Source organism: Thunnus albacares, chromosome 24 (assembly GCF_914725855.1).
Source record: "Thunnus albacares chromosome 24, fThuAlb1.1, whole genome shotgun sequence".
NCBI classification, from domain to species: domain Eukaryota; kingdom Metazoa; phylum Chordata; class Actinopteri; order Scombriformes; family Scombridae; genus Thunnus; species Thunnus albacares.
Window position 1 is genome coordinate 2,327,584 of NC_058129.1, and position 26,486 is coordinate 2,354,069.

General features: G+C 39.0%; 2 protein-coding genes across 2 annotated transcripts; one reads left to right on the forward strand and one right to left on the reverse strand.

The window, feature by feature from the left end:
- Positions 1-220: 220 nt before the first annotated feature.
- slx9 (SLX9 ribosome biogenesis factor) lies at positions 221-25,628 on the reverse strand. The gene is made up of 6 exons (XM_044345231.1): positions 25,325-25,628; positions 24,662-24,782; positions 8,450-8,518; positions 4,093-4,267; positions 713-778; positions 221-625 (listed from the first exon to the last, which is right to left on the reverse strand). The coding sequence occupies exons 1-6, from the start codon at positions 25,517-25,519 to the stop codon at positions 499-501; spliced, it is 753 nt and encodes a 250-aa protein (XP_044201166.1). The 5' UTR covers positions 25,520-25,628; the 3' UTR covers positions 221-498.
- Positions 20,216-22,136, forward strand: LOC122976650 (tektin-B1-like). The gene is made up of 2 exons (XM_044345230.1): positions 20,216-20,353; positions 20,767-22,136. The coding sequence occupies exons 1-2, from the start codon at positions 20,349-20,351 to the stop codon at positions 22,040-22,042; spliced, it is 1,281 nt and encodes a 426-aa protein (XP_044201165.1). The 5' UTR covers positions 20,216-20,348; the 3' UTR covers positions 22,043-22,136.
- Positions 25,629-26,486: the final 858 nt, after the last annotated feature.

The window sequence follows — 26,486 nt, forward strand, 5'->3', positions numbered from 1 at the left end:
TCAGTGGAGTTGCTATGGTTATTACTGATGAGTCACTCAGTGTTGTGAGCTGATCTTATTGTGAATACAGCAGAATGAGAAGATCCCCGAAATAGAAGAGTAGAAATAGTTGTGTGGGTGGGGACAGGAACGAGGCACTTTTGTTGCCTATTAAATGTTTAGATTTAGAGCCACTGCAAATATAAAAATCAAAACTTACATATAGAAAATACACGTCAAATTTGAGTTTTGATGGATTTAATACTGCCAAGGACGTGAATAATAAAACAGAAAGGATATCTGTTATTGTCATGATTTACAAATACTACATACTCAGTCTTTTTTTCTGGGACCGGTCGACAGCAGAGGTGTGACAGGGTACCACGTATCAGGTTCCTCCTCCTCTTAAACAAGGCTTGGGTTTCCCTGACGACAGGTGCAGACTGGGATTCAGGGCTTGTTTAAGTCCGTGGAAGCGCCTCAGTTGAGCTGCTGTTGCTGCTGCTGCTGCTGCTGTTGTTAGCTCGGACCTTGCTCTTCCTCCTGCTTCATTCTCTTCCTCAGCTGCTCTCCGATATCAGCCAGAGGATTCATTTTGGCGCTGAGCGTCTTCACTGCATCGCTGAACCGACTGGTCTCTGTTTCCCTGCAATTAGAGCAAAGGGACGGTCGTTTCACTTGCTGGATTTTGATGGAGACAAATAGCAAGGAAGAAAAATGAAAAGCTGCTTACAGGAGTTTACGTTTCTGTGACTGTTTCATCTGACTGAAATCAGTGGGCTCCGGCCTTTTCACTGGCCTGCAGAGAGGAGAGACATAAAGACAGACATTTATACATACAGCACTAAACTGGAAACTGTTGAACTGAATGTGAAAGGTTTTAACTGCACTGCTGGCTCTAATGGTCAATCAGAGCATTTCCTGTGGAACAGTCTTCCCGCTTGTGTTACAACAGCTCCTTGCCCAACAATGTAGAACTTACTGTAACTGTCTGGATGATGGATTGTTTGTTGGTTTGTCATTGTTCTAAATATTTTATCTCAGCCTATTTGAATTTGTGTTTCTTCATAATCTGTCAATTGTATTGTTTGTTTTTTTCTCATTTTCAGACACTCGTGTGATAATGCACTTTCACCATCAGGGCCTCTGTGTAGCAGCTGGTTATGCTGTCTCTCCCAGCTTACTTATGTAGTTAGCAATAAACTCTGTGTGAATATACAGTATATAAAATTACTGGATCATCACTTTATTAGGAACACCTGTGTCAGGAAGGTGATAATTGTACTTTATGTTTATTATTGAGGTCTTAGCGGGTGGTGGTGGTGTACTGGAGTGCTTTATATGGAGTGTTGCAAATTATTTTCCCACCCTCATGTATGTTAATTGGGTGGAAAAAATATTAGGAAGTAGAATTTATGGCAGAGCTGTCATATTGGATTGCATTAGATTGCACAGGTGTTACTAATTAAGTGCTTGGTGAGTGTACAGGATGTAGCCTGTTAACATGAATGTGCACTACTGCACAATTTTTTTTTAGACAATCCATGTTCATGAACACTGCTACACTTTCAACTGCTTGCACTAACTCAACCCTGCACACTTGTTCTTTTATTTATTTTATTTTATTGTATTGTTTTTCTTGCATTTGTACACACTAAATCACTTTTTACTTTCTTCTTGAAATTAAGTATAAATGTAACTTTATTGAGATGATAATATATGTCTTTGCAACCTTGTAAATAAATGTTGACTTTACTTAATTACTGACATGTTATGACTGCAGACTTGGTCGAGTGAGGGTTAAACAATACTGCGCATGAGTATTATAACACTACATCCATCAAGTTAGTGTTTATTTAAGTGAACAATGGACTTTAGCTTGTCTGGCCTCCATGTTTGTTCGTTTTTTTAGGCATTTAACACCATGTCGGCTGTATATCGAAGCTGCTAGAAAAGTTTTCCCACTCATAATCACGACTTAGTAGGACACTGGTAATTCTCAGTTATTCTATCTATCTGTATGTCCAGTTATACATATTATTTCCTACTGAAAACAATAATTAGCCAGTTGTGGAGTAGTTTAAAAATCAACAATAGCTAAAACCTGATCTAGTTGGTGGTTGCTGTCCACTTGACTCATCTCTTATTAGTGCAGAGCTGGATCTGATGAACATGAGCCCTCAGCTCTGAGACATTTACAAAAAAGGTGAATAACTGCTCAATAACACGCAGTGCACCAGCCTCCACAGCAGAACTGGAGGCAAATGCAGCTCCACGGAGAGGAGACATAATTGAAAAGTAAAAGTCTGACCCTGACTGGATTTATGTTTTCTGTGAAATTGCCTGAAGTGAAGCTTTTTTTTTTTTTAATCTGGCTTTTGCATCAAATAAGGAGGACTGTCCTTCATAGACTCTCACCTCTCCTTTCATTAATGTGAAGTCCTCCCCCCTTTATTACTCCATAATTCACAGACCGCACCTTTAAATTCACCTGCCTCTGTCTTATCACTGACAGCTACTCCACTTTAATGAATTGGTTATGGCTTCCTGGTGAAGTAGACCTGATTCTATCTGGATACACAAACTGAAATGTGGGACTGGTCTGAGTGTTGAACCCTGACAGTCCAGCCATGTTTCATGTCTAACGACCCTTACTGAAGAGGATTTCAGTAAGGAATGAGTGATTCTCACAGTAGACTGGTGACTGGTGATGAGGAATTACACCGAAAGAGATGACTTTATTTGCTGTTTATCATTTACTTGAAAGAACAATTCATTTTGTGAAACTTTATGTCTGCAACGAAGAAGATCAGTATCAACCCCCTGTTCCCTGTTCATGTATACCTGGCTGTGTTTACAGTAGAACATCATTAAAAAGGACATATGATGCTTTTTTGTGATTTTCTGTTATTTATATCCTGTTATGATGTTGGATATTTATGCTAATCATGGTCAAAGTTTCAAAACTGGAGGTTAATATATATAGGAATGCTTCCTGCAAGTCAAAAGTCAGGGCTTCAACCTGTTCTCAACGCTTCGTTCGCAACAGTTTTTTCTACCTTGCTGACGAGCTGATGTCAGCTCATCGAGCATGCCCATAAAACCGCCATCTGCTCTGTAAGCCTTGGTTGCTAAAGTTGTTGCTAATGTTTTTCCATGTGTTGTTTTGCATTGTGCGCTCTCATATTTCAGATCTGATTCCGGCTTGAACATGTAGGCATGTATTTGAGAAGTTGACATTTCCAGTAAAGAACAAGAAAAAGTAGTGAAATCCTGCTACTACAATTTTTTTCGTGGTTTGTTGACCTAGCCTCAGCAGCTAACGAAAGTTGACCATGACACGGTTTCCAGCTGCATAAATATGAGTTAAATAAGGAGGTTTTTTTGACTGCAAATTATGTTAAGATATCCCACTTGAGCCCCAGATTAAACTATAGACCTGGAAATGTGCTGAATATGTCCCCTTTAATAAGCTAGCATTAGCTTGTTGCTCCTGAAAGATGTTTTTCAGAAATATGTACCACCAGCATGGAGCAAAGGTCTGGCCAATGCCAACAAAAACGACTGTTAGTAAGTGTAAGTAAGTCTTTAGGATGCTGCTAATAGCATGTCCATGAGGATACCTTACACACAAGTCCAGGGACTCTTAGTGCACATAGCTTATTGCACAGGGGCAGATATTTGTGTGTCACCACACAGTAGAAAGGAATACACATAGAAGACTGTTTGACTCAGACAGATCTATAATGAAACACTGCCAGAGGTCTGAAAGGTGTGACACCAACTTACTTGTCACTCACTATAAATACAGTGCAGATCCAGCCCCTCATTCACCTCACTGCACTTTTTAATCAAATGCTATTTGTTGATTTAACAACTAACAAAGTGCTACAAACAGTGTGAGGGCAGGCAGCAGATGGAGGCTCATCAGTCAGTCTGCTGACACTGATGACATCACTGTGTTCAACTCAAACACACCACATGTGCTGCTCTTAGATAAGACTCTGAAGGACAAAAGAAATGTGATAATTATGGAGCACCCACACTTGGAAGATCGACAGCAACCGTCATGCTGACACTCGATGCCCGCAGCACGGTCACGTCGGCACTTACACTTTGTTTTTCCTGCTCTTGCGACGAGCAGCGGGAGCCGTGGCAGCAGGGGTGATGAGCTCTGAGAGCTCGGGCAGGGCGTCGGCCAGCGGCTTCATGTCTCCCACCACGGGCGTGGCCTGCCTCCGGGCCTCGGCCGCCTGCCGCTCCTTCGCCTGCTTGATGGAGCTGATCTCTGAGGAGACATCACAACACGCAGAGAGAGAGAGGGTCTGTTATATCCAAGCTAAACAAAACGACAAGGAGTACAGTGAAGGGTAAGAGCTCTCACTCTGGTACAAACTGTACTCCAGCATGTAACAGTTAAAGGTCTTGTGAAATGAGGAAGACGTTTCCCAGACTCAAGCTACAAAGGGCATGGTCAGACAGTAGAAAAAAAATCCCTAAAAAAGCTTTCATCGGCCTGTCAACATAATCAAACATTCTACAAATTCAGTCTACTTCCTGTTATATCATAGTTATCATGTCATGTTTTAATGAATACTCTGCAGATTCAGTATGCAGAGCATCAAACCTAAATGAATGAAATAGTTTCACTGGTTTTGTTATTGAGTCATCATGTTTTCATTTTTTTCCCCTCAAATTTGTTATACATCTATACCAAAGTTTGGCCCTGAATCAAATGTTACATCTTGTTTCTCCAGAAGATCTTTAGTTGTAGTAGTAGTAGTAGTAGTAGTAGTAGTAGTAGTTTAATAGAACATGCATGTTCCAGCATAAGGAAAGGCACAAATAATTCTAGAGTATAAGGGAAGCCTAATATTAATATAAGGCTATTGCCACCACCACTTCTAATAGTAATGCAAAATTAGAGTCCTAAAATAATCAAACATGAGAAGAACAACATTACCCTGACAGCCTCTGAGCATGTAGAGAACTGAGGAAGATGCTGGACAAAAGGTTGCACTGAATGCTGTGTTGCCACCACGACCCTGACCAGGATCAAATACTGCATAAAAGCGTACAATAAGATGTGTGCACTTGACACCTGTCATCACTGACAACATCCCGCTGCAGATATCAGGCATCAGGGTCATGAATTTAGAAAACTCAACTGATGTTATTCAACTGTTATTTATTTTATGCCATGTAAATGCAGCATCCAACATCAAGCAAATCAAAGGGTGGTTATATTAAGGTAGAACAAATGTAATGAAAAACTCTTTAGCCGAGAAGCTTTTCTTTCTACCAAGGTCATATGATGAACATATTAGCTTCCACTGAATTCCTGGTAAACCTTTTGTTCCGCAGGAAGTTCTGGGAGCTGGAAGGTGATCATACAGTGAATGCACGTGTCCAGTAATGTCTTAAAGGTTCAGCTGCAGGATTGTGCTCTTCACAAAGCATCATGAGACGACTGTTTATAAAGGACTTACCAGAAGCCCATATTTGGACTTTTTTTTTTTTAATGAAATATGTCACCTGCTTCCTAGGTTGGGTTGTTCTTGGACTGAAAAACAATGCAAAGACATTGATCAACTTGCAACCAAAATGCTAGAATCAGCCTTCATAACAAAATCCACACAACTCCGCTGTCTCTACTCCATGTCTCTAATCTGAAACAAGATTATCTTTCATTCTAATTTTCTTCTAATTCCTGAAAACTGTCAGCCATGGAGCCGGTCTTGGGTTTCAGCAGGACTGGGTCGCACAGCCATTAGCACCTAATTATACGCCTGAAGAGGATACGTGTTGTGTTACAGAGGAATTGACCGGCTCAGCAGAGGGGTACGTTTACAGGCCTGATCGCAATTATGGGAGATGATGGCGGTGGTGAGGACGCTGGCAGTGTTGAGGAGAGAAGTTATAATTATAGAGAGACCGAAAGATGCACCTTCATCCAAAAAGCCCCAAACTCAATGACTCACTCATCAGTCAGAAATCTTTTTATTGTCCGCTTTAGTATTCTATAGAAATTAACATCAGTGCAGAACTGTAAATATGTGGATATTGATTATTTCTTTTATAGATTTGGCTTTTTCCCTTCATCTTATTAATTTAAAGTGCTATTTCCTGATTTCTGACTGTACATGCTACAGGTATAGACTCTAAAAAAATCTATATGAGAAATGAATGAATGAGCGTTTGCAAAAAAGGTTCAACTTACATTTTCATTTTCACACCAGATAACAATCAAAACCTTTATTAAAAAACACACAAAACCAAAAAGCACATTCCAGCTAAACAAATGTAGTTTGATCAGACTTCCAGCAGTTGGACGGTTTGATTGGTTTTTTAATGAAGCAGCTGCATGAGCGTAATTGTGTTTCAAATAGCCTGGAATGCTAACTCATTGCTGTCTGGCTCTCTAACACTGTCATCTGCAGTGTGTTAATTGTGAAAATGAATATGGTAATGAGGATAAAAATACTTCATTGAGAATTTAGGTCTTGGAAGAGCCATTGACTTGTGTTGTAGAGCCTCACGCTCTGTTCTTCACACGTGGATGAATGAGTTAGCCTGATTTGATTGTTGATCACTGAACACAAGTTTGGATTTTTCAATCAAGCTGGTTTAAAGTTGATCTAGTTTAGCTGGATTGTCACCAAGACTTACAAACAAACCTTCTCATCATCTGAATCTGTAATTATCACAATTTAATTTCCGCAATAATTAGTCAAATATCGATACATAATAAAATATTATATAAATAGATTTCAAAAACATACTGTATATAATCAATCAATTTTTAATTTGGGTTGCAAAAGCTTTTGTTGTGTTGTGAGGATGGGAATTTATCATTTTAACAGTACAATGTCTATGAAATGTTACATCAAATGTTTTAATTGCATACAGTTGGACTGAATAATTAATTTTAGTACATTAAGCAGCTTAATAAATGATAAGTATATTATATAAGGATGATTATTAAAACTATTTAATCTCTAAAGTCGAATCTGTTTTACAAGAGATTTGTGTTTATTATTGAATAATTTCATATTTTAAACATGTTTCAAGTGGTTCTGATCAAATTCCCCCTCCGCTCAAAAATATGTGTTTCTTCTTCACACGTCACTATTACGTTGTTCTCTTCTCTGTGCAGACTGATGTATGTGCAGTTTGTTTTCACATTCATTTGCTGAAGGGTTGAAGTTTCTCTGTGCTCCCCTTAATCATCACAAGTTGTGTGACATCAGAACTAGTTAGGAGCCCATTGTGGTTTAGTGTTCAATGTACACAAGTGTGATGTGGAAACTTAAAAGCCTCCAGTGCACAAACACTGAGAATGAACTTTACAGTGAAGTAGATCTTGTGTCCAGCAGGAGTAGAAGACATGTTAAGAACTTCTAACAAGGTAATTGAACTTTTTGTGGAAAATACTTAAAATCAGACACAAATTATTATTCAAAGCAGAGTATTTTTATATCTTAAAACATGTTCAGAGGACAACCTGAAACTCACCTGTCTCACGGAACAGATATGATTCCATTTGATCAAATGTATCAACCCATGCAACTTCTCCAAAGACAGCTATTCCAATCATACAAACTTCTTACTGGTATCTGTAATGATTAATCAAGGTTCCCAGTGTCACTATGAACTTTCTGATTTCACTATATGATTCCCTCCGCCTGCTACAGTGAGCAGGGAATAAAAATCAATTAACCAGTAAATAAAAACATTGCTGTTTTCTTCTTGTTTACTCCTTCTGTATACTCCTTATCCTCTACTTTTTTTTTGTAAAACCATGTTTAAGTGTGTTTGTTGAGATTACTCCCAGCCCTGGTCCTGGTTGTGTCTTCACACAGTCTGCACAGTTTCAGATGTCAGGGCTCATTTTCCTCCTTTCAGCCATTGGCTGCACCAGGGCTAGATAATCCTTCAACCCATTATTTCACTGTACCTGAGTTTTCATATCATTTCTGGCATTGTGTTTTGCTCTATATACTTTCAATCACCTGATATTCACAAGAAGAATTGGATGTCCCTAAAAAAAAATAGACTTTCTTATACAGACTATCTGTGTTTGTTAACTGGGGCAATGTAGAAAAGTTTACAAAAAACAAAATTTTGAAAACCAAATAAACAAGACACTATAATGAAATATTAATGAGAGGATTAACAGATGCCAAGTTGGCTCAGATATCAGACTCACTGAAAGTTAAAAATGTGGTGAGGTCATACCCAAACTGTGACTTAAATGTGTTGAAATTTAAGTTTTACATCAGTGAAAGTGAAGCCAACATGCGCTTAACATGTTGTCTAAGATGCTGCCAAACGACGACATCACTAACAAGCTGCAGCGTATGATGATATTAAATGCTTTAGATATATAAGTGATATTTAACAACATATAACATAAGTCTTATAACATGTATCTGTCTGATATCTGCGCTGAGCGTTGATATATACTCACTGTTGAGCCATCTCTCCCTTCTCTCCTTCATCTTCTCTTTCTTTGACTTGATTTTCTTCTCATCTGGGCCTGTAAAAACACACACACACACACATATAGTTACATGACAGCACACATCAAACCCAGCAGGCTCCACTCAGCAGAGGGAAAAGCCTGCTAATTAAACATGAAGAGAGGCAAATTCATAAATGTGTTAAAGATACATCAAAGGTGGCGAGGGAATGACTTGGCTGGGAGCTACAGCCCCCCCCCCCCCCCCCCGAGTGAGAGCTGATCGAGCTGAGAGAACACACTCTGAGCTCTGTTTAACACACACTCTTGCCTTTTATTTCAGTTTATTTCCCCTTGTGCTTTTACTACAAATGAGCTCAGGCGGTAGCTGCAATAAGAATACTTATTGGGTCGAGTCATCTTATTGTTTCTTTATTTTCTGAGGTGAGCTTGGACGAGCAGCTGAAGTACAATAACTTCTGCTTTCGGTTGAACCTGGTCAGGTGTAACTTTTACATGGCTGAGCTTTGGCTTATTCTCTCTATTAGCTACACATCATGAATAAGAAACTGAAAACTTCTGCCTGCGATGAGAATAACAACCCTGCCAAGTGATGAAATCATAATGCATAAAGCATTTTTTTAATGTGAAGGCAGTAATAGGCCTTTATTGTGAATTGACATTGACATTCATGATATGGTATCATTACCAAAAAAAATTCATTTTCTGCACTTTTTGTCTGGTTTTGCAGCATTATATTGATATAAAGTGATGTTAGTTTTTATTACATGTTGGATAGGATTGATAGATATAGATATAGATATAGAGTTTGAATATCAGAATCATTATAGGAAGAGAAATAGTCAAATTCGTGCACCCCTATCGCAGTCCTATCCCTGCCTGGTAAACAGGAAAACTAGAAAACTCATGCTTCCTGTTTTTAATGCAGGCTCACTGTCAGAAATGTGTAGTTTCCAACCCCAAGCTGAGATAACCCTTTTCCAAAATGGGAAAAAATAATAATAAAAAAATATATATATATAGATGTAAGAGTAAAGGCAAGTAAACACAGTGGTGCACACTGCATAGTCAGTTGCAAAGGAAGAAAAACAACATGGGTTCAATCTGTTGTCCTCCTTTGTAAGAGAAACATCCCGGTCCAGCAGGGAAAGTTTGTATAATGACATCTTATCAGCAAAGCCACCTTGAGGTTTCCTGTGGTCAGGACATCCTCTGGGGCCACAGAGGCCAGGGTCATACAGATACTGAGCTGCTGTGTTAAAGAGAATAAATAAAAAATAAATTGAATTCTGCTCAAAACCTCTGCACAGAAATTCTAATTTAGCAGTAGTCTAGTAGTGTAGTACAGACAGGAGTGAAATGGGCAGAACAGATGTGTGCACGGTGGTCCAGACCCTCGCTGAATATTCATGTCCCTTCCTGCTCTTCATGACAGCAGGGAGAGTTAACTTTGACAAGGGCTGATAATGTAAAACAACATGGCTGGTGTGACAAGATCAGAACATGTCACAAAATGTGAGTGGAATGAATCAGTCAGTGGCGCTGAGGAAAACGGAAGATAACCACGCCAAGATCAACAACTGGTGACCGGGCTTTTCCATCATCCAGTTTCTCTACAGTCTCCTACTGTATTCACATCTTCTTCTCCCTTTCCCCCTCTGCTTCTTTCTCCCCCCTTTGTTCTCTCGTTTCACTGAATTAACTAGAAAATATGAATGTGGGAAGTTAATTACAGAAACTGGTTGTACTGGGAAGCTTCTATATTTGAAAAACTCATGAGGAGGTCTTTCTTTTTCGGGAAAATCCTCTGCTACACAGAAAGGGATGCTTTCTACCTTCCCAGGGGGATGAGCAGATTGTTTGGAGGTATCTGCATCAAAGCAAACATTTGCTGAGAAATTAATTCATTACAATGGAATTGCTACAATCACTGGCTGAGCTCACGGGGGCGGAATAAATCAGTGCTAATTTTCCATGTCGAGTTCAGTTTTAAAGGGGACATATTCTGCACATTTCTAGGTCTATATTTATATTCTGAGGCTCCACTGGAACATCTTTGCATGATTTAGCCCCTGTCTCTTTAGCGCCGCCCTTCCCGATGAGCCCACTCTGTTTTAATTGGCCAGTTCTTGGAAGCTGTCCATTGGCGGACATCTGCTGGCTCCAGAGGTCACTCAAACAAACCATGAAACAAACTACAGTAGCAGAATTTCACTTCTTTTTCTGGTTCCTTACTTGAAATGTCAACTTCTCAAATACATCCGTACGTGTTCGAGCCGGAATCCAATCCGAAATATGAGAGTGGACAACGCAAACAACACATGGAAAAACCTCAGCAACAGCCTTAGCAACCAAAGCTATGGAACAGACAGTCGTTTGTGGGCATGTGCAACGATCTGAAGGCTTTTGACTTGCAGGGAGCATTTCTACATTAACCTCAAGTTTTGGAACTTTGACCATGTTTAACAAAGATATCCTACATCATAACAATATATAAATAACAGAAAACCACAAAAAGCATAATATATCCCATTTAATGAAGCCTAAGGAATAGCATGTTGTCTTAATAGTGCTGGCCTTTGAGGAAACTGAGTACCACCGAGTCCAAAATGGGGGAGGCTATCATATTGTATTAGCTGTGCACAATCCATTTGGATTTAACCTTCGTAATCAGTATAAACTGCTCCACAAAGAGGAATGGTTAACAGACAGTTGGTTCAAATATGTCTTAATGAATAACTGGGTGAACTTATTGTCCCATTAACAACCAAGCTAACGAGCTTACTTAGCAGTAAGTCTCTTCAATAAAACTCAATAAAAAGAAAAGCTCGGTAAGCTATTTTGACTTACTAGAGCTAGAATGTTCCCAGCTAGCTAATGTGTCAGCAATTATCCTTTCCAGTTACAGCATCTCACCAACCCTGTGATTAGTCACTATGTTACCAAGCTTCTAGAAGCACGTATTTGCAAAGACGCACAGATTAATTTTACAGTATCCCTTTTTTGGTGTAAGCAGGCCTTTAGAAGGTGGAGGATATTTACCTATTACTAGTAGAAGGTTTATCATTCCAATATGCTGGGTTACATACATGCTGCATCCAAAACAACAACAACATTCTCTGGCTACTTACCACCAAACAAAAGAATGGCAAAGTTGAATTTGGATGATAAAACAGGGAAATAAGACATAAGGTATTTAATATGAGCTTATTTCAAATGGAGGCCTTATTCTATCAGCTGTTGAGGTGAATAAAGGTAGCAGTCATTATTTGAGAATTTCTGATACTTGAAATGATCTGGTCTTGTTAATCTGAGGGTTTGGATGATGAAACAAAACACTGAACACCAGCCATCAGCAAATTGAGCGCGTGGACAGAAGGAAGATCGATGGTACCCTCCCTGAATGACATGGCAGTGTGTATATAGAAGCTCGAGGTCAATGGCTCTGTGATTAACAATGCAGTAAAGACCTTGACCACCATTTCTTAAAATGGCCAGAGGGTGAGAGCAGCAACTACTTGATGATACATTAGTTTGTTGATATATATATATTATATGGGGTCAATATTTGTTAAAATGACATATTGGTAGATCAATGTTACCTCTCAGTGACTGATTTGACAGTTTATTTAATTACATATGTGTCAGAGTATTATAGGCACATGAAAAAAGGTTGCAAAATTTAAAAGGGTACAAACATCGGCTATAAGTTTCAATCTCAAACTGTCAGCCGTCAAAAACCCATTCACAGTATACACATGGTTATATTTCCAGGGATTCCTGAAAATCTGACATATGGATGTTTGTATCAAGTCTGTACCAGATTATACAATATCTCCCAGCATCAGCAACCAATATAATTATGGAATCATAAAACAAATCTGTTTTTTACAGCGATTAAATGCTTTCCAGTTTATTTTTCATCATTATTGAATTCCATGTAAGCGAAATGATTGCACAATGTCATGCACTGGCCTTGTTTCTATCCATTGATTGGTGTCAGCTCCAGCTTTGTAGAGTTCAAAGGTCAGAGCCAACAGATAGGCCACATGTCATTTCAATGAGCACAGCAGGGTGTGATATGTTCTGCCCTGTACCATTCCAGTGTGCTGGCTTATTGATCCCATTTAGCCCAACTTCAGACATGAGGACTAGAGTGGTGGTTGAAATGTCCTCTGTTATCTGTATTCCACTGTCTTTACCAATCTCTAAAAGGCAAGAAATAGACTAATTTTCAAGTCCACTGCACCCGACGCATAACCTCGTGGACTTTATCTTAACATGTTTGCAAGATTATTTCACTTTTAAAGGACCAGTGTGTAAGATTTAGTGGCATCTAGTGGTGAGGTTGCAGATTGCAACCAACTGAATACCCCTCCTCCCCCCCAAAACCATTTACATACTTAAAGTAGTGCCCATAATGGCACCATAATGCATCACAAATATCATAAGCACACTGTAAATACATTAGAATTATTATCATATAAATAATACAGTTGATGACATTAAAATGTATGTAATCTTTAGATTTTGTTGAATTACATTAGAGAAGTTGATGTGGTTCCAAACTGCTGCCTTGTTTGTGTCCTAGTTCCATACTAATACTAAAAATTATACAGTGTGTGTTAATGTTTATAGGACACTACTTTGTCAGTTGGTGTGTAACGCTCTTCTTTCTGATTTCTTTCCGCATTGTGGGAAAACAGTGTCCATCAACAATAAGCTTAAACTGCCAAATGTTCCAATTTCTCCATCAGCAAGTTGTGTGTCTGCTGTTTGGCGCTGGGTTAAATAAAACAGGGTTGATGAAAGTGGAGCTTGCTGGCCACAAAACCAAAAGAATGAGCTAAAAAAAAAAAAGCTACAAAGTTCCATTGAACTGAGAAAAACTGCACAGTTGGTCATTGTTATGTGTGTAAAGACACCTTTCACATTACATTTCAGTCATTTGACCCACTCTGAAAGGCTTTCTTGTAAAGGCTTCATTTGTCTGTCACCTGAAAACAACATGCATAACGTTATAAAAATTGTCGTCTACTGATCAAAACGTGTTCTAATGGCCGAGCTTTGTGACTGAGATTTTATTCCACAGTATAAATTAATATTCCGTTTCTAAGAGGCAGCTGCATTCAGTGCTGGTGGCCATGACTAACGGCACGTCTAGACGGAAACATCAACCACAAGGGTCTCAAGGTTCCATGAACTCAAGACAGCCTTATCAAAGCACAAGATTCCAGATAAAACTTTTTTTCCCCAACCTTGGTCTTGTTTTCGTGGATGTGGTTGATTCCTATCTGTTGGGACAAGATGCTATTCATTGGCTTCATTCCTGAGCTCCGGGGATAGGCCCACACAATGGAGTCAATTGGGACAGGCAACTCAAGCAACAATTACACAGTTGAAGACCCTGATGATATATTTTCTCAACAATGTGTTTTTGTCAACAGAACATGATTGGTTAGGGCAAAACGGAATAAAATTCCCTTTCATTTCAATTGTTGCCAACTTGTTTTCAGGGGCTCTAAACACATCCTTAGTTTAACCATTTATCTAAAGCACTGATTTGGAAGTAAAAACAGAAGTGAACACCCCCAAAACCCGATGATAGGTCAAACCTGACGTTTGAAGCAGACGATTTGTTTCATACTTTTAATATTCACAGTTTCAGTAGTGTAGAAAATGGATAAACTGGGAACCTGTTTCAAATCTGTCTGATGACTTGTTTGCTCTGTGGAATTGGTTGTAAAGTTTTGTCTAGCAGAGTCATCATATCCTCAGCTTTTAGAGATGAAGTTGGTGAGGTAAATATTATCGTGAGGAATACGAATGATTATCCAAACTACTAAAAGTTTGTTCAGGATAGAATTTTCCTTTAATTCAACTTCAAGTCAACTTTCGTTTATGGGGCCAATATTTATAATTACAATTAAGACACCACTGAGAGTTATATGGAGTGTTTGAAATGTGCTGTGTACACATCCCATCTGCTGGTGTGTCAGTGTGTGCTGTTCAGACAGGCATATTATCTCCAGACTCTACATACTCCAGAGATCCTGGCAGGCCTTTATCTGCCACCACAGTGCTAAAAAACAGAAGTGTTTTTGCTGCTGTTTGCAGTAAGGGAACAGGCAAAGATAGGCATCTGCTGCTGACTACAAATGCGGGTAGAGGTGGGGAAATCCAATCTCTCATGAGTGGGAGGGGGTGTCTATTGTGTTTGTGGAGGAGAGGGGGGACTGGGGAGGGTGCTTTACCACCACTCCACTCCCATTGGGAGCATCATCTTCCCACTGTTAGATGAAATGGATAGCTGTGATTATGGCTGGCTGGAGGCGACCCCTCACCTAACCGGCCCACATCCACCGGTACATCCTGCTCTTCTGGGCTCCACTGACAGCTTGTTTCTAAGGGGCGGAGTGGAGCACAGACATAAATGATGGAAAGGTAGATAGATGGCAGGTAGTGAGCAATAAGGAGGACAGGAAGCAAGTAGTGGAAAGGTGAGGCAGAGTAGAGACACTAGGGAAAAGCAGAACTGGTAAATATGCCATTAACCTTTTGCCCGTGATGACAAGTAGACCTTTGACAGACTGCTGGCACTAGTTACTAGATTACATGAAATATATGTACATGCGTGTATCAATAAATTAGACTCTCTTCTTTTGACTAATTGTGGTCATTTTTAAAAACACTGTCTTTGAGCACGCAATCGAAACTTTAAAAAGGTCTGGTGAAATGGTATCATTACCTCCTTAATGTGATGGAATTCTTATTGAAACAGATTGTTTGAGGGTGACATAGCATCGTATCAAGTGTCAAATGCTGTATACAAAGCTCTTTGCTAGACATTAATACTGTTAACAGCTGGCATGAATGAAAGAAAATAGAGAATTTAAGGAGACTGATGGTCTTGATGGTTCGTGTGGATCTCCATGAGTTTGTTTTCTTTCTAATTTCTGGTTCAGAAACCATTTTCATCTTTCCAGCATCACTGAGTTTCACACGCGGATAACTGTTTCTTCCATTGTACGCTCTGATGCTCTGATGCATGCAGTCGCGTTATAATGATGCGAGTAAACATGACAGCTCTGCACAGGGTAAATTGCCTTGTACCAAACTGGAGAAAAACAACAGAGACGGGTAAAAAAAACAGAACACTGGGAACAGGGAATGCTGACAGGTAAAACGATAAAAATCTAGAGGAAATGATGGCGTCTAACAGGAGGGGAGAGGAATAAATGACCATGAGATGAGAGGAGGAAGATGTGGAGGGTAGAGGAAGAGGAGAGGATGGAAGAGCAGAGACGGGCGGTCTTTAGGGAGCTGACCTCAAAATAAAGAGGAGCTGGGGTCTTCCCCCCAGGGTCTGGTAGTGATACAATACCTCTAATTAGACTGCAGACAGAGCACTTTGTCAGAAGGCCGCGGGGGCTGTCTGATCAACTTCCAGCCGCAATCAGAACTTTAGACTACACGCTCAGGACAACACACTTTCATTATAAATGTGATCTCTGAGAAAGTGGATATGATACATTTTGATTACACAGGCTTCAGGGCTGTACTGTGCGAGTCAACTCCAGTTTAGGCTGAATATTTTACTTTTTTGTGCTTGTCGTTCCTGCTTTCTCTTATCTATGGTCTCTCATTATTATAAATACTCAACATTATTACTTATGTTTGTCTTCGGTGCAGCTCATCTGCAGAGCACTGATCTCCTATTAGAGATGTGCTTTATACCGTTTCTGCTATATACCGCGGTGAAACATCTGATGGTATCTATACTGCCAACTATTCCCATTACCATGATTATTGTCTTTTTCAAAACACAAAAGATATTCATTTTTCAATTAAATAAGCAACTAATCAATTAAATGTCTCTGCACTAGTTTTGATATTTTGAACTCCCATTCCTGTTAAACACTGAAATCATATAGGATGTTTATTATGGTCAGCTGGATGCATTAGCCAAAGAGTATCATACCAATTGTTTTTCAAAACATGCTGGAATGTTTTATGCATTTAAATTTCTCTTTTTCTACGACAGCACCAAACCATCTTATAGACAGAGAGTAAGGTAATCCATTACAGTGAATATTATGTCTGCTTTTTCATGTTATCAGAGTAATGTATTACAATACCATTATAACGCAGCTGTCAGTGCAGGTGGAAAACTTGTGCTGAGACAATCTGTTGATTACTTGACTAGTTGACAGAACGACAGAAAATTAATCGTCAACAGTTCTAGTTATTGATTTATTGTTCACCTTCAAACCTGGATTTTTTTATTTATTTTATTTTCTGGCATTTTACCACTACAATTAATCGATTATTCAAAACATAATTGATGGTAAAAATAATTTGTCAAAAAATGTGCTGCTTCCAGTTCCTAAATTGAAAGGATTCAGTGTTTTTCTCTGTTTTAATTTAGGGCTGCAACTAACAATTATTTTCATTATCGATTAATCTGCAGTTTTCTCACTTAATCATTTTGTCTTTAAATTGTCAGAAAATAGAGAAAATGATTATTAAAGCTCAGGGCAACATCTTCATATGTCTTGTTTTGTCCAATCAACAACATGGATTGTTTGGTTTTTTTGAAAAAAAAAAAAAATCAACAGACGACTCAATAATGCAAAGAATTGTTAGTTGTGGCCCTTGAGATATGATGTTCAAGATTCCACTTGACTTTCATACTGTATGGAAATGAATACAAAGCACTGACAGGAAAGATAGGCATGTTTTTGACATAGGTGGCAGTAATGTATATTTTGAGGCATCTGTAATAAATGCTAAAAGTATAGTTTTAAGGAGACTGGCAAGAGACTAAGCATGTATTAAAGAGGATTTTTTTCCATTTAGTCTTAATGACTTCCTGTTGTTTTGAGTATGATATTACACCTCTCAATCAGAGAATGTCCTTAAACTAAGATTTTTTCGCTAACTGCACCGGCCTTTAGCGTCTTCCAGTTGAAGCAAGGAAACACTGATGCAGCTAAAACTTGATTTCATGCATGAGCTAAATTTATACCGCGCCTGGTCTATAAATAGCAGCGGGCTGTTGTCTGGTGAGGTTTCATGCAGCACAGCATGCTTAGCAACAAGGCCCACATCCATCACTCCCCTCCATAGTCACAGGGAGATGCTTCCACCGCCTTTCATCCCCTTTGATCATGTTGGGTTTTTTTGTTAATCAACAGCCTTGCTTAGATCTCTATGCAGGCTTTTTTAAGCCACTGTTTCAAAGCTGGAATGAGATGCAGCAGCCTTCATTAGAGGGACAGAAATCCCTAAAAAACCTTTCCTGTAGTCTGCTGTGGAGCTGCTGCAATAATTATGAGAATACGCCATCTAGTGGCCTGACAACGCAATGCCACAAGACAGTACAGTGCTTCATTTTGACGGATCACCTATTCAATCATGTCTTGTTCATGACCTTTGAACTTTGCAAGACATAAATAATATCCCAGCATTTTCTTACTAACTCATAAGTTAAACACATAATTCAGAATACTTTTCTTGGTACATATCAGAGCTGCAACAATTAGTCCAATTAGTTGATTAATCAATCAGTTAATTGGCAGAAAATTAATCAGCAAATATTTTGATAATCAATTAATTGTTTTGAGTCATTTTTCAAGGAAAAAAATCCAAATTGTCTGGTTCCATCTTCTTAAATGTCAATCCTTTCTGGTTTCTTTAGTTCTATGATAGTGAACTGAATATCTTTGGATTGTGGACTGTTGGTCGAGGCCAAAGAAGAACTTTGAGGGCTTAATCTTGGACTTTGGGAAGCAAAACATCATTTTTCACCATTTTCTGACATTTCATAGACCAAACAACCACTCGATTAATCGAGAAAATTATTGTCACTTTAATCAATAATGAAAATAATTTTTAGTTGCAGCTCTAGTACGGATCAAATATGTCCATAACACAGTATCCAAAACTGTCAAGCATGACAGCTGGCATCAAATGCCTGCTCGGGTTCATGGTCTTATTACACTTTTTTTTTATCAGATTTAAATTACAATTTTGACAATTCTAAACTGTGTTGTTTAGGCAAAGTTCTTACACAGCCCCTTGAATTTAGACAAAATCTAAAATATCCGATATGCCGATATTTCCGACTCACTGTGGCCGATTGCCAATGCCGATACTGATATATGTGCCGATACTGATATATGCACATATTTTTTTCCAGATGGCTGAAGAGATTATTATGCATGCAAGCATAGATTGTACTAAGTATGATCAAGAAAGACAATATCTGAAGGAAGAACTTAGGAAGCCTTAAAACTTTAATGAACCTGCCAAGTGGGTGGAGCAGTAGAGTTTTCATTGAGTTCATTAGACAGACAGGATTAATGTGTAGGATTTAATCTCTGGTCCAAAAAAATATTACAGGCCTACTTAAAAAGTAGTATTGGCTGTTGTGAGCCATTAAAAGTAATAAAAGACGTATTCAAACAGGAGGCCACAGAGAAACAGAAACAGAAAGGTCAGGTTGTTGATGCTCATTTGACTTATGATGTGATGCTGAACACTGAGCTCCTGTAAAGCAATGTGTTTTCATTGGCTGAACTATTCAAGACCTCAACACTTCTCTCTCTCTTTCTGTCTCTCTCACTTGCTGTTTAGATGTTAAATTTCACACACATTTTCCTCTGCTGCAGGGGTCAGTCAGCAGGGATAAATCTGGTGTGGTGACTATTTGTGTTCACCTTTATTCTCTCCTTACATATTTGAGCCTCTGAACATGAAAACCTTAAACATAACACAAGCCCAAGCATGCAATTTTCTATTTTACCTGTGCAAACCTTGCAGGTAAACTGTGATGTTTTACATTGGTATTTCCCTTTAGTAAAAAAGGACTAACAAGAATGTGTAGCATCTAAAGAGGCTGTAAATCCTTAGTAAGAATCCAATCGACATTTGGTCCATGACTAATACTACACAAGGCTCACATAACTACATCAACAAGTCCTCCAATTAAACAACCAAGTACATGGTTTAACCATGTGACTCTAGAATGAAACATTGAAGTGTTTTCTAATCTGGCCCCTCTATCAGCAGTAATCTGCACCATCATCTGTCTGTGCTTTCCAATACTGTTACACATGTTAAATAATAATAGTGTTGGTAAAGGTCTGGTTAGGTTTAGGGAAAGATCATAGTTTGTGTTGAAATGATCACTTTGTTAAGGTTAGGGAAACATGATGTGTGGGTTAAAGTTACTACTTCCTTAAAGCTTTTATATACGTCATCTGAACTGCACCACTGATCCGGGTCATATTTACTACAACCACTAGATGGCATCTGTCACTCAAACGTAACTACATGTGGTTTTTGGGCGACTTACATTACCAGCTATTGTGCGGTTTTTCTTGAGAGGACAGTCTCCACTGACTTTATACTTCAAGTTGTCACACCGTAGATGATTATTCCATTATCTTTATCTGTCATTTTGGTCAGGGATTTTTCTTCCTGAAACATCCGTCTTATCAATGCAAACCATTTTAACTTTTACAAAGCAAACTATACTATCAAACTGGAGGGAAAGGGAAAAAATATCAGTAAACCATTGATTTAACTACTGACCAAATATTCATCTTTAAAAATATCTAATATTTTCAGAAACATTAACACTGGATTATGATATTAAAACATTTATCTTTAGTGGAAAAGAGCAGAGGTGCTTTTTCAAACAGCAGAACTGTCAGGTTACTGTAACCATTCCAGATGCTGATGTCACAGTGAGAAGATTCCAGATGTTTGATCACTATAGACAGCCTGCAAGGTAGACTTCAGTTTTGTTCTAGGACTCGAACTGAGAGAGAGCCTTTCAGAGACTTTTATTACTTCATTTGAATCATTTAGACTACCAGATATGTGGTAAGTAACTCAGTGTAAATACCACCTTGTTTTCTGTGTAGTCTTTTAAAATGTTCTAAACCAATTTAAAAAAATCAGTCAATGAGGTTCAGTTCACTCAAAAACTGTCAACAGTTTTCATACAGTGGGGACTATTTCTTTAGTAGAATGTAGCTTCAATAGAAACTGTTCACAGTGTGCTTTGTGAAATATCCAGAGCAACAGGGACACAGTTTTCTTGAAAGACATGTTGAATTTTAATGTGATTCCTCCATGCTATGAGCACCACAAACTAAGCAGAAATCTCACAGTCAGACATCACTAAACCTGGACCAATAAAACAAAAAGTTATCTGCATGCATGGATACCAACTGACAGTATCAAATAGAAGAAGTCAAGCCAAGTTTTATGACAAATCTTTTTCATACTGTTAGGCAATCTCACACACTAAGAGAGGACCATTTAAGGGCCAGATGCAACCTGCCACAACTGTCCACCAGCAAGAGCCTGGTGGCGAGTACACCTCTGCTTCAGGTGCTAAAGCTTGATGAGGCGTTTGCCTGTGCCCTGGGTCATGATGTTTCACGGATCCCCTCTGCCACTCGAGGCACCATGAGACACCTAACCTTCAGGCATGACGAGGTCAGCCAGCATCAGGCCCGGATATCTGAGATCATTGGGCAGGTGGACCGGGAAATCATTGCCCTGGAGCAGGTGAAGAGCCCCGCTGAGAGCTTTCTTGAGGAGAAGCTGCTGTATGGTCAGCTCATGAGCGAATGTGTGGAGGTCAAGAACAATTTGAACACAGGAATCCTGGTGCAAGACCCTGTGCTCATCGAGTTGAGGAAGGAGGTGCAGCTGACTAAAGAGATCACAGAAGTGCTCCAAAGGCAGATCTGCATCTTGGTGGATAAACTGAGCTCTCTGAAGGAGATACACACTCAGCTGCTGGTGGACTATCAGGACAAGAGTGCAGCCATCAAGCTTACTACCAAATGCATAATCCATGATGTCAGCTCCCCCATCTCCCACCTCCCTGCTGATCAATACAAGTCTAAACACATGGGCTATGACAAGTGGCAGTCCCACTACAAGGACCTGAAACTGACTGCTGACAGCCTGGTGACAGATTCCTCTACTTTCAGAGGGAACCTGAGCTTCACCCTTGCCAAGCTGAAAAATGCTCATGAGTGTCAACGCCGCAACACACATGGTGCCATGCGAAGAAAGATCAATGAGATGTGCAAAGTCCAAGAGGGGCTATGTTGGGAGAGGAAACAGATCACTGACGAGATAAAGGATCTGACAAAGGACACTCAGAAAGTGGCGGCTCAGATCAGGAACTGTGATTTCCAGCTGCATCAGACCACCCACTGCCTGGACATCCTCAACCAGAGGCCAAGGCGTGAGCTCTGCCTGGACCTGCCCCACCTCAGCCTCATGCTCGCTAAAAATGACCTGACAAAGATGGCATCTGGACTTCTCCCAAAACTGCAGTGCTGCCAACATGACATGGAGCCCATAAACAGGCGACTGTCAATCCTGGAGGACAGACTGGCCACTAACGCTGAAGCCCTGGAGATAGAGCAGAAGTGCCAGAACCTGCACCAGAGTTTCTTGCCCCTGCACAACACCACTGTGGTCATTCCCAGCAAGCCAAGGTTCTGCAGGAGCCTGAGGTCCTCCAGCCCCTACTCATTCTTTCAGTAGAGTGCATGTGCACTTTGCCTCAGCCCTGTGGTCTTCCATTTGGTGGGGCAAAAATGAATAAAATGTAAATTACTGAGCAAAAAGACATCCTGAAACTTATTTTCATTCAACTATCCTTTTAAGACACAATCACAAAGGTTTTTCCTGACCCTCTGAACAACATGACCACCATTTATGAAGGAGATTGACAGGATTGCTTGTCACTAAAAGTTAACCACATACCAACAAGCAAAAGAATTCAAAAGGCAAATAAATACCTCCAACGGAGTCCTCCTTGACAACAGACAAGAGAGGGCAACAACAGGGTTGTCAAGAGGAAGAAACAGAGTAGGTTACTTTTCAAGGAAGTTTAGGTGCTTCACTTCTGTATGTGCAGCAAGACATTCAAGATCATATACCGGTCTATTGTTGTTAGGGTTGGGTTACAATGGCAGTCTTGTTTATCAAATATCTCAACATGCTGTTTTTTATTAGCAAAGAACAATGTAGAGAACATTCAGGCCGCTGGCTTCTTGAAAGTTGCTTTTGCCAGTTAAAATGACATCAGCTGCAGCTGATTAACGTTAATGCCATGAGAGCTAAAATGAAACTTTTGGCTGTTGTCTGATTAACAGGCTCTCTGTAAGCAGTGGTCTGTGCTTGGGCAAAGATTTTGAGTGACAATGGATTTGGAAGGATTTGGATTCAGTACTGAACTGAATTAGTGTAGGCATGTCACCTAATGTTACATTCATCACTTAACGTGATATTCATGTTACCAAGTAATCTACCAGGAATGTGCACTTGCAGGTATTTGTTTGCACAGTGGGGGTGCTGACACAGAAGACTCACAATCAAAGTTGTCTCATCAAAATGAATCAGGGTGCTGAGTTTTTCAAAACAGTGCTAGTGTTGGTCTGACCGTATACTTAGAGCTGACGATGTAAAATAATCTGAATAAACGAAATCAGACAGGCTGGCTCTGTACTGGACCTACTCTGGAGCCCTTACAGTTACTAGTGGGGAAGAGGGGCGCTGCACAAACTGATGTACATCACAGAAAAAGTATTGCATCTCCTCCACTATCTACCTATAAAACAGCAGGGTACTTCTTCTACTGTGACAGGGGGATCACTCCTGCCAGCTGTTATCACTCTATATCCCAAATCCTCTCAGTGTGGGAACAGAGGGTTCTTCATGCAGTGAAGCCTCATTCTCCCATGACTAGGACAGACTGCTCACTTTACACTTGTACATTCATACTTATGTTGCTTATTTTTATTATTATTTTTCATCTGTCCTATACTGTTTACTGTTCGCTAGTATTATGACAATAATCTATATTTTTGGACTAAAGGGGAATTCTATACATAGAGGTCGGGTTACTAGTTTTAAAACTGTTTAATGTCTTCTAGTGGAACTTTGTCATGCCTATAAAAGAAGTTAGAAGTTCGAAAGACATGGGCATTTATCAACCAAGTTCTGGTTGCATTATGGGAAATGTAGGATCTGGTATTTTTGAAGCCTGACCCATTCTAGAGAGAAGAAGTCAGGATATCTCGGCCTCTGCTCCACTGATTTTTACCATTCTTGGTGACGCTTTATTTTGTGTGTCCATTATATCTTAATCATTTTGTAAGAAGTTTCCTGGAAAGAATTATGTAATTTGGTACAAATTACATGGAAGGTATTGTAGACATTGTTTTAGCTGACCATGCAAAAATGTGAATATTTTTTATTTATATTTCAAGCAAAAAATCCAAATATTCACTGGTTCTTATATGTGAGGATTTTATTCCTTTTCTGTCATATATGAGAGTACATATAATATCTGTTGGTTGAATAAAACAAAGCAATCTGAATACGTTACACTAAGTTGTGAGTTGTAAGTTTTTTAAACACTTTTTTAGACATTTTAAAAATAAAATGATTAATTGAGAAATAACTGGCAGATTAATAGATAATTTCAATAATTAATAGTAATAATAATAGCCCTAAATAAAACACTGAATATTTTCTGGACTTTAATCTCTGTAGTATTATGATACCTTCATCCTTCTATAATTACACACAGGTTCAACAACAATAACATTAGTCTACTGTACTGTTCACTATCATTGTACAAAATATACACTCAGTATATATTTAGATTAATAAAATACTCTTCTAGGAATAATAATATGTGTCTATGTTTTTTTCCTCAAAAAACTACAATTACCTCATTAACAACCTTGAAATTCTACCTATTCCTTCTTCCTTACTGAAAAATCCAGTATCAATGAATATGTAAATATTGCTCATTTTAAAACTAACTGCTGGACAAAATATGTTTCTTCCTTCACTGTAAAGTCCATTCTCAGTGTATGTGCACTGGAGGCTTCGAGTTTCCACTTCACACTTGCGTAAGTTACATATTGGAATACAATTAGCCTCCAAATTAGTTTTGATGTCACAAATCATGTTCTTAGACCCACCCTTTAAAATCAGATTTTCAGTGAGCACAGAGAAACTTTCCCCTTTCAACTCCGCACATACATCATTCTGCACAATGAAGTTCAAACATCCAACTGAAGGAACAATAAGCTAAACACGTTTTTGAGTGGAGGTGGACTTTAAATAACAACTTTCAGCAAATGTTACCTTTCTTGGCAGGTATGGGTACTTCTGGAGGTTTCTCAAACTTCAGGGTTTGCACAAGGGCCTCTGGAGAGATTTTAGTTCCTGCAAAGATCCCAGTGGGGAAGGAGCTGAGTGTCTCGGCCTGTGGAGTTCAGAATATGAGAACATATCAGAACAGGCTTATTAAAGCAATTATCCACCATGTTATGTTCACATCATGAGTGTCTCTCCCTCAGTGGTGGAAAAAGTACTCAGTACTTAAGTAAAAGTACCAATATAACAATGTAAAAATACTCCATTACAAGTAAAACTCCTAAGATAAGTACTATCAGCTTGATGTAGTTAAAGTATTGCAGTAAAAGTAGTGGTTTGGTCCCTCTGACTGATATATTATTATATATGACATCATTAGATTATTAATAGTGAAGCATCAGTGTTAGAGCAGCATGTTAGTGTTGTAGCTGCTGGAGGTGGAGCTAGTTCCAACTACTTTATATACAGTTAGCTAGTTTAGTTTTTACCTTGGTAGTTCGCAACCCTAGATTTTTTTGCTATTATATTTGCTATTACTCAAAACACCTCCCGTAAAACACTGCAAATTCACAAGCTGGTTCTCAGTTTACATGACGACATGTTCATTATCACATGTCGATGTTATTTATTTTTCTATTTCACATAATATACCTGTGTAGCAGGTTTTGGAGCGTCACTCTTATGGTCCAGAGGTGGTGGAGTTATTTTGTGTGGAGGCTCCTCTAAACTGTGAGACGACCCGGACCCGGACCCGGAGCCGGGGGGCTGAGTGAGGCCAGTCGGCCTGTCAAGCTTCACTGCCTCCTGGTGAAGCTTCTGGCGAACATGTTTAATCTTTCCAACCATGTTAATAAAGACAAGCGAACCTCTAATATTCAAGTTTATCGGATGTGTTTCACACAAACTGTCGCATTAACACTCCCCGTGTCGGCAGCGTGTGTTGTGTGTCAAGTCAGCTGTACTACCGCCGGAACAAGACTTGTTTTGCCTTCAGAATTCAATTACAAATTTCTCAGATTTAGCACTCTATTGTTTTACCTTAAGTAACTGTTATGGTTTTGATATATAATCTATATTCACAAGAGAGAAGCCATTTATAATTTTTTACTCCGCAAAAATTCAACAACAAAGCACACTGTAGTTTTAATGAGTTTTAGTCTGAAAGTAAATACCAGAAGTTCCTGTTTTCACTCCGGGTGACTTCACATTGTTGACATGACAAGCGTGACTGGTGTGCCGGATTAGTGGGTCGGGTGGAAAGTGGTGCAGAGAGAAAGTTCCGCATACCGTTAGTATAAAATAGAAGACTTATGCGCCTGCATTTACTAAAATATAATTTGTTTTAGTGATATTTTTAGAGAACAATATTACTGGAACTCATTTATTCGTTTGTCTTCCATGTTAAAGTTAGCATAGAGAGCATAAAGCAAATCTATGATTAGAGCAAGTCATCCAAGAAACTCAATACATGTGTGTTGAGTCTGTGAGATGAAAAGTCCAGATGTTGGCAAGCTTGCTAAGACTGCATTCTTTGAATGAATATCTTTATCCTCATTGGATTTAGGCTTGTACACTAATCTGTAGAATTTAATTTATAATTTGTTAAACATAAATTTGAGATTCAAATTTGGAAATTAGTTATACATTTAAAATGCAAAGAAATTAAAGACATTTGTGAGGTTAGATGCATGAAGACAAACAGCAGCATTAACCAAATGGTTGGATATTTCAGTTGATGCATGCCTGCAAACATCCTGCTCCAAAGGGCATGATTACACTGTATGGTAGTATTATATTCCTACTCCAGTAGAAT

Coding starts and splice junctions, on each gene's coding strand:
- slx9 (XM_044345231.1), bottom strand. CDS start 25,519: ATGGTTGGAAAGATTAAACATGTTCGCCAGAAGCTTCACCAGGAGGCA. Junction 24,783..25,324: donor CTCCAAAACCTGCTACACAG/GTATATTATGTG, acceptor TGAACTCCACAG/GCCGAGACACTCAGCTCCTT. Junction 779..4,092: donor AAGAGCAGGAAAAACAAAGT/GTAAGTGCCGAC, acceptor TCCTCTCTGCAG/GCCAGTGAAAAGGCCGGAGC.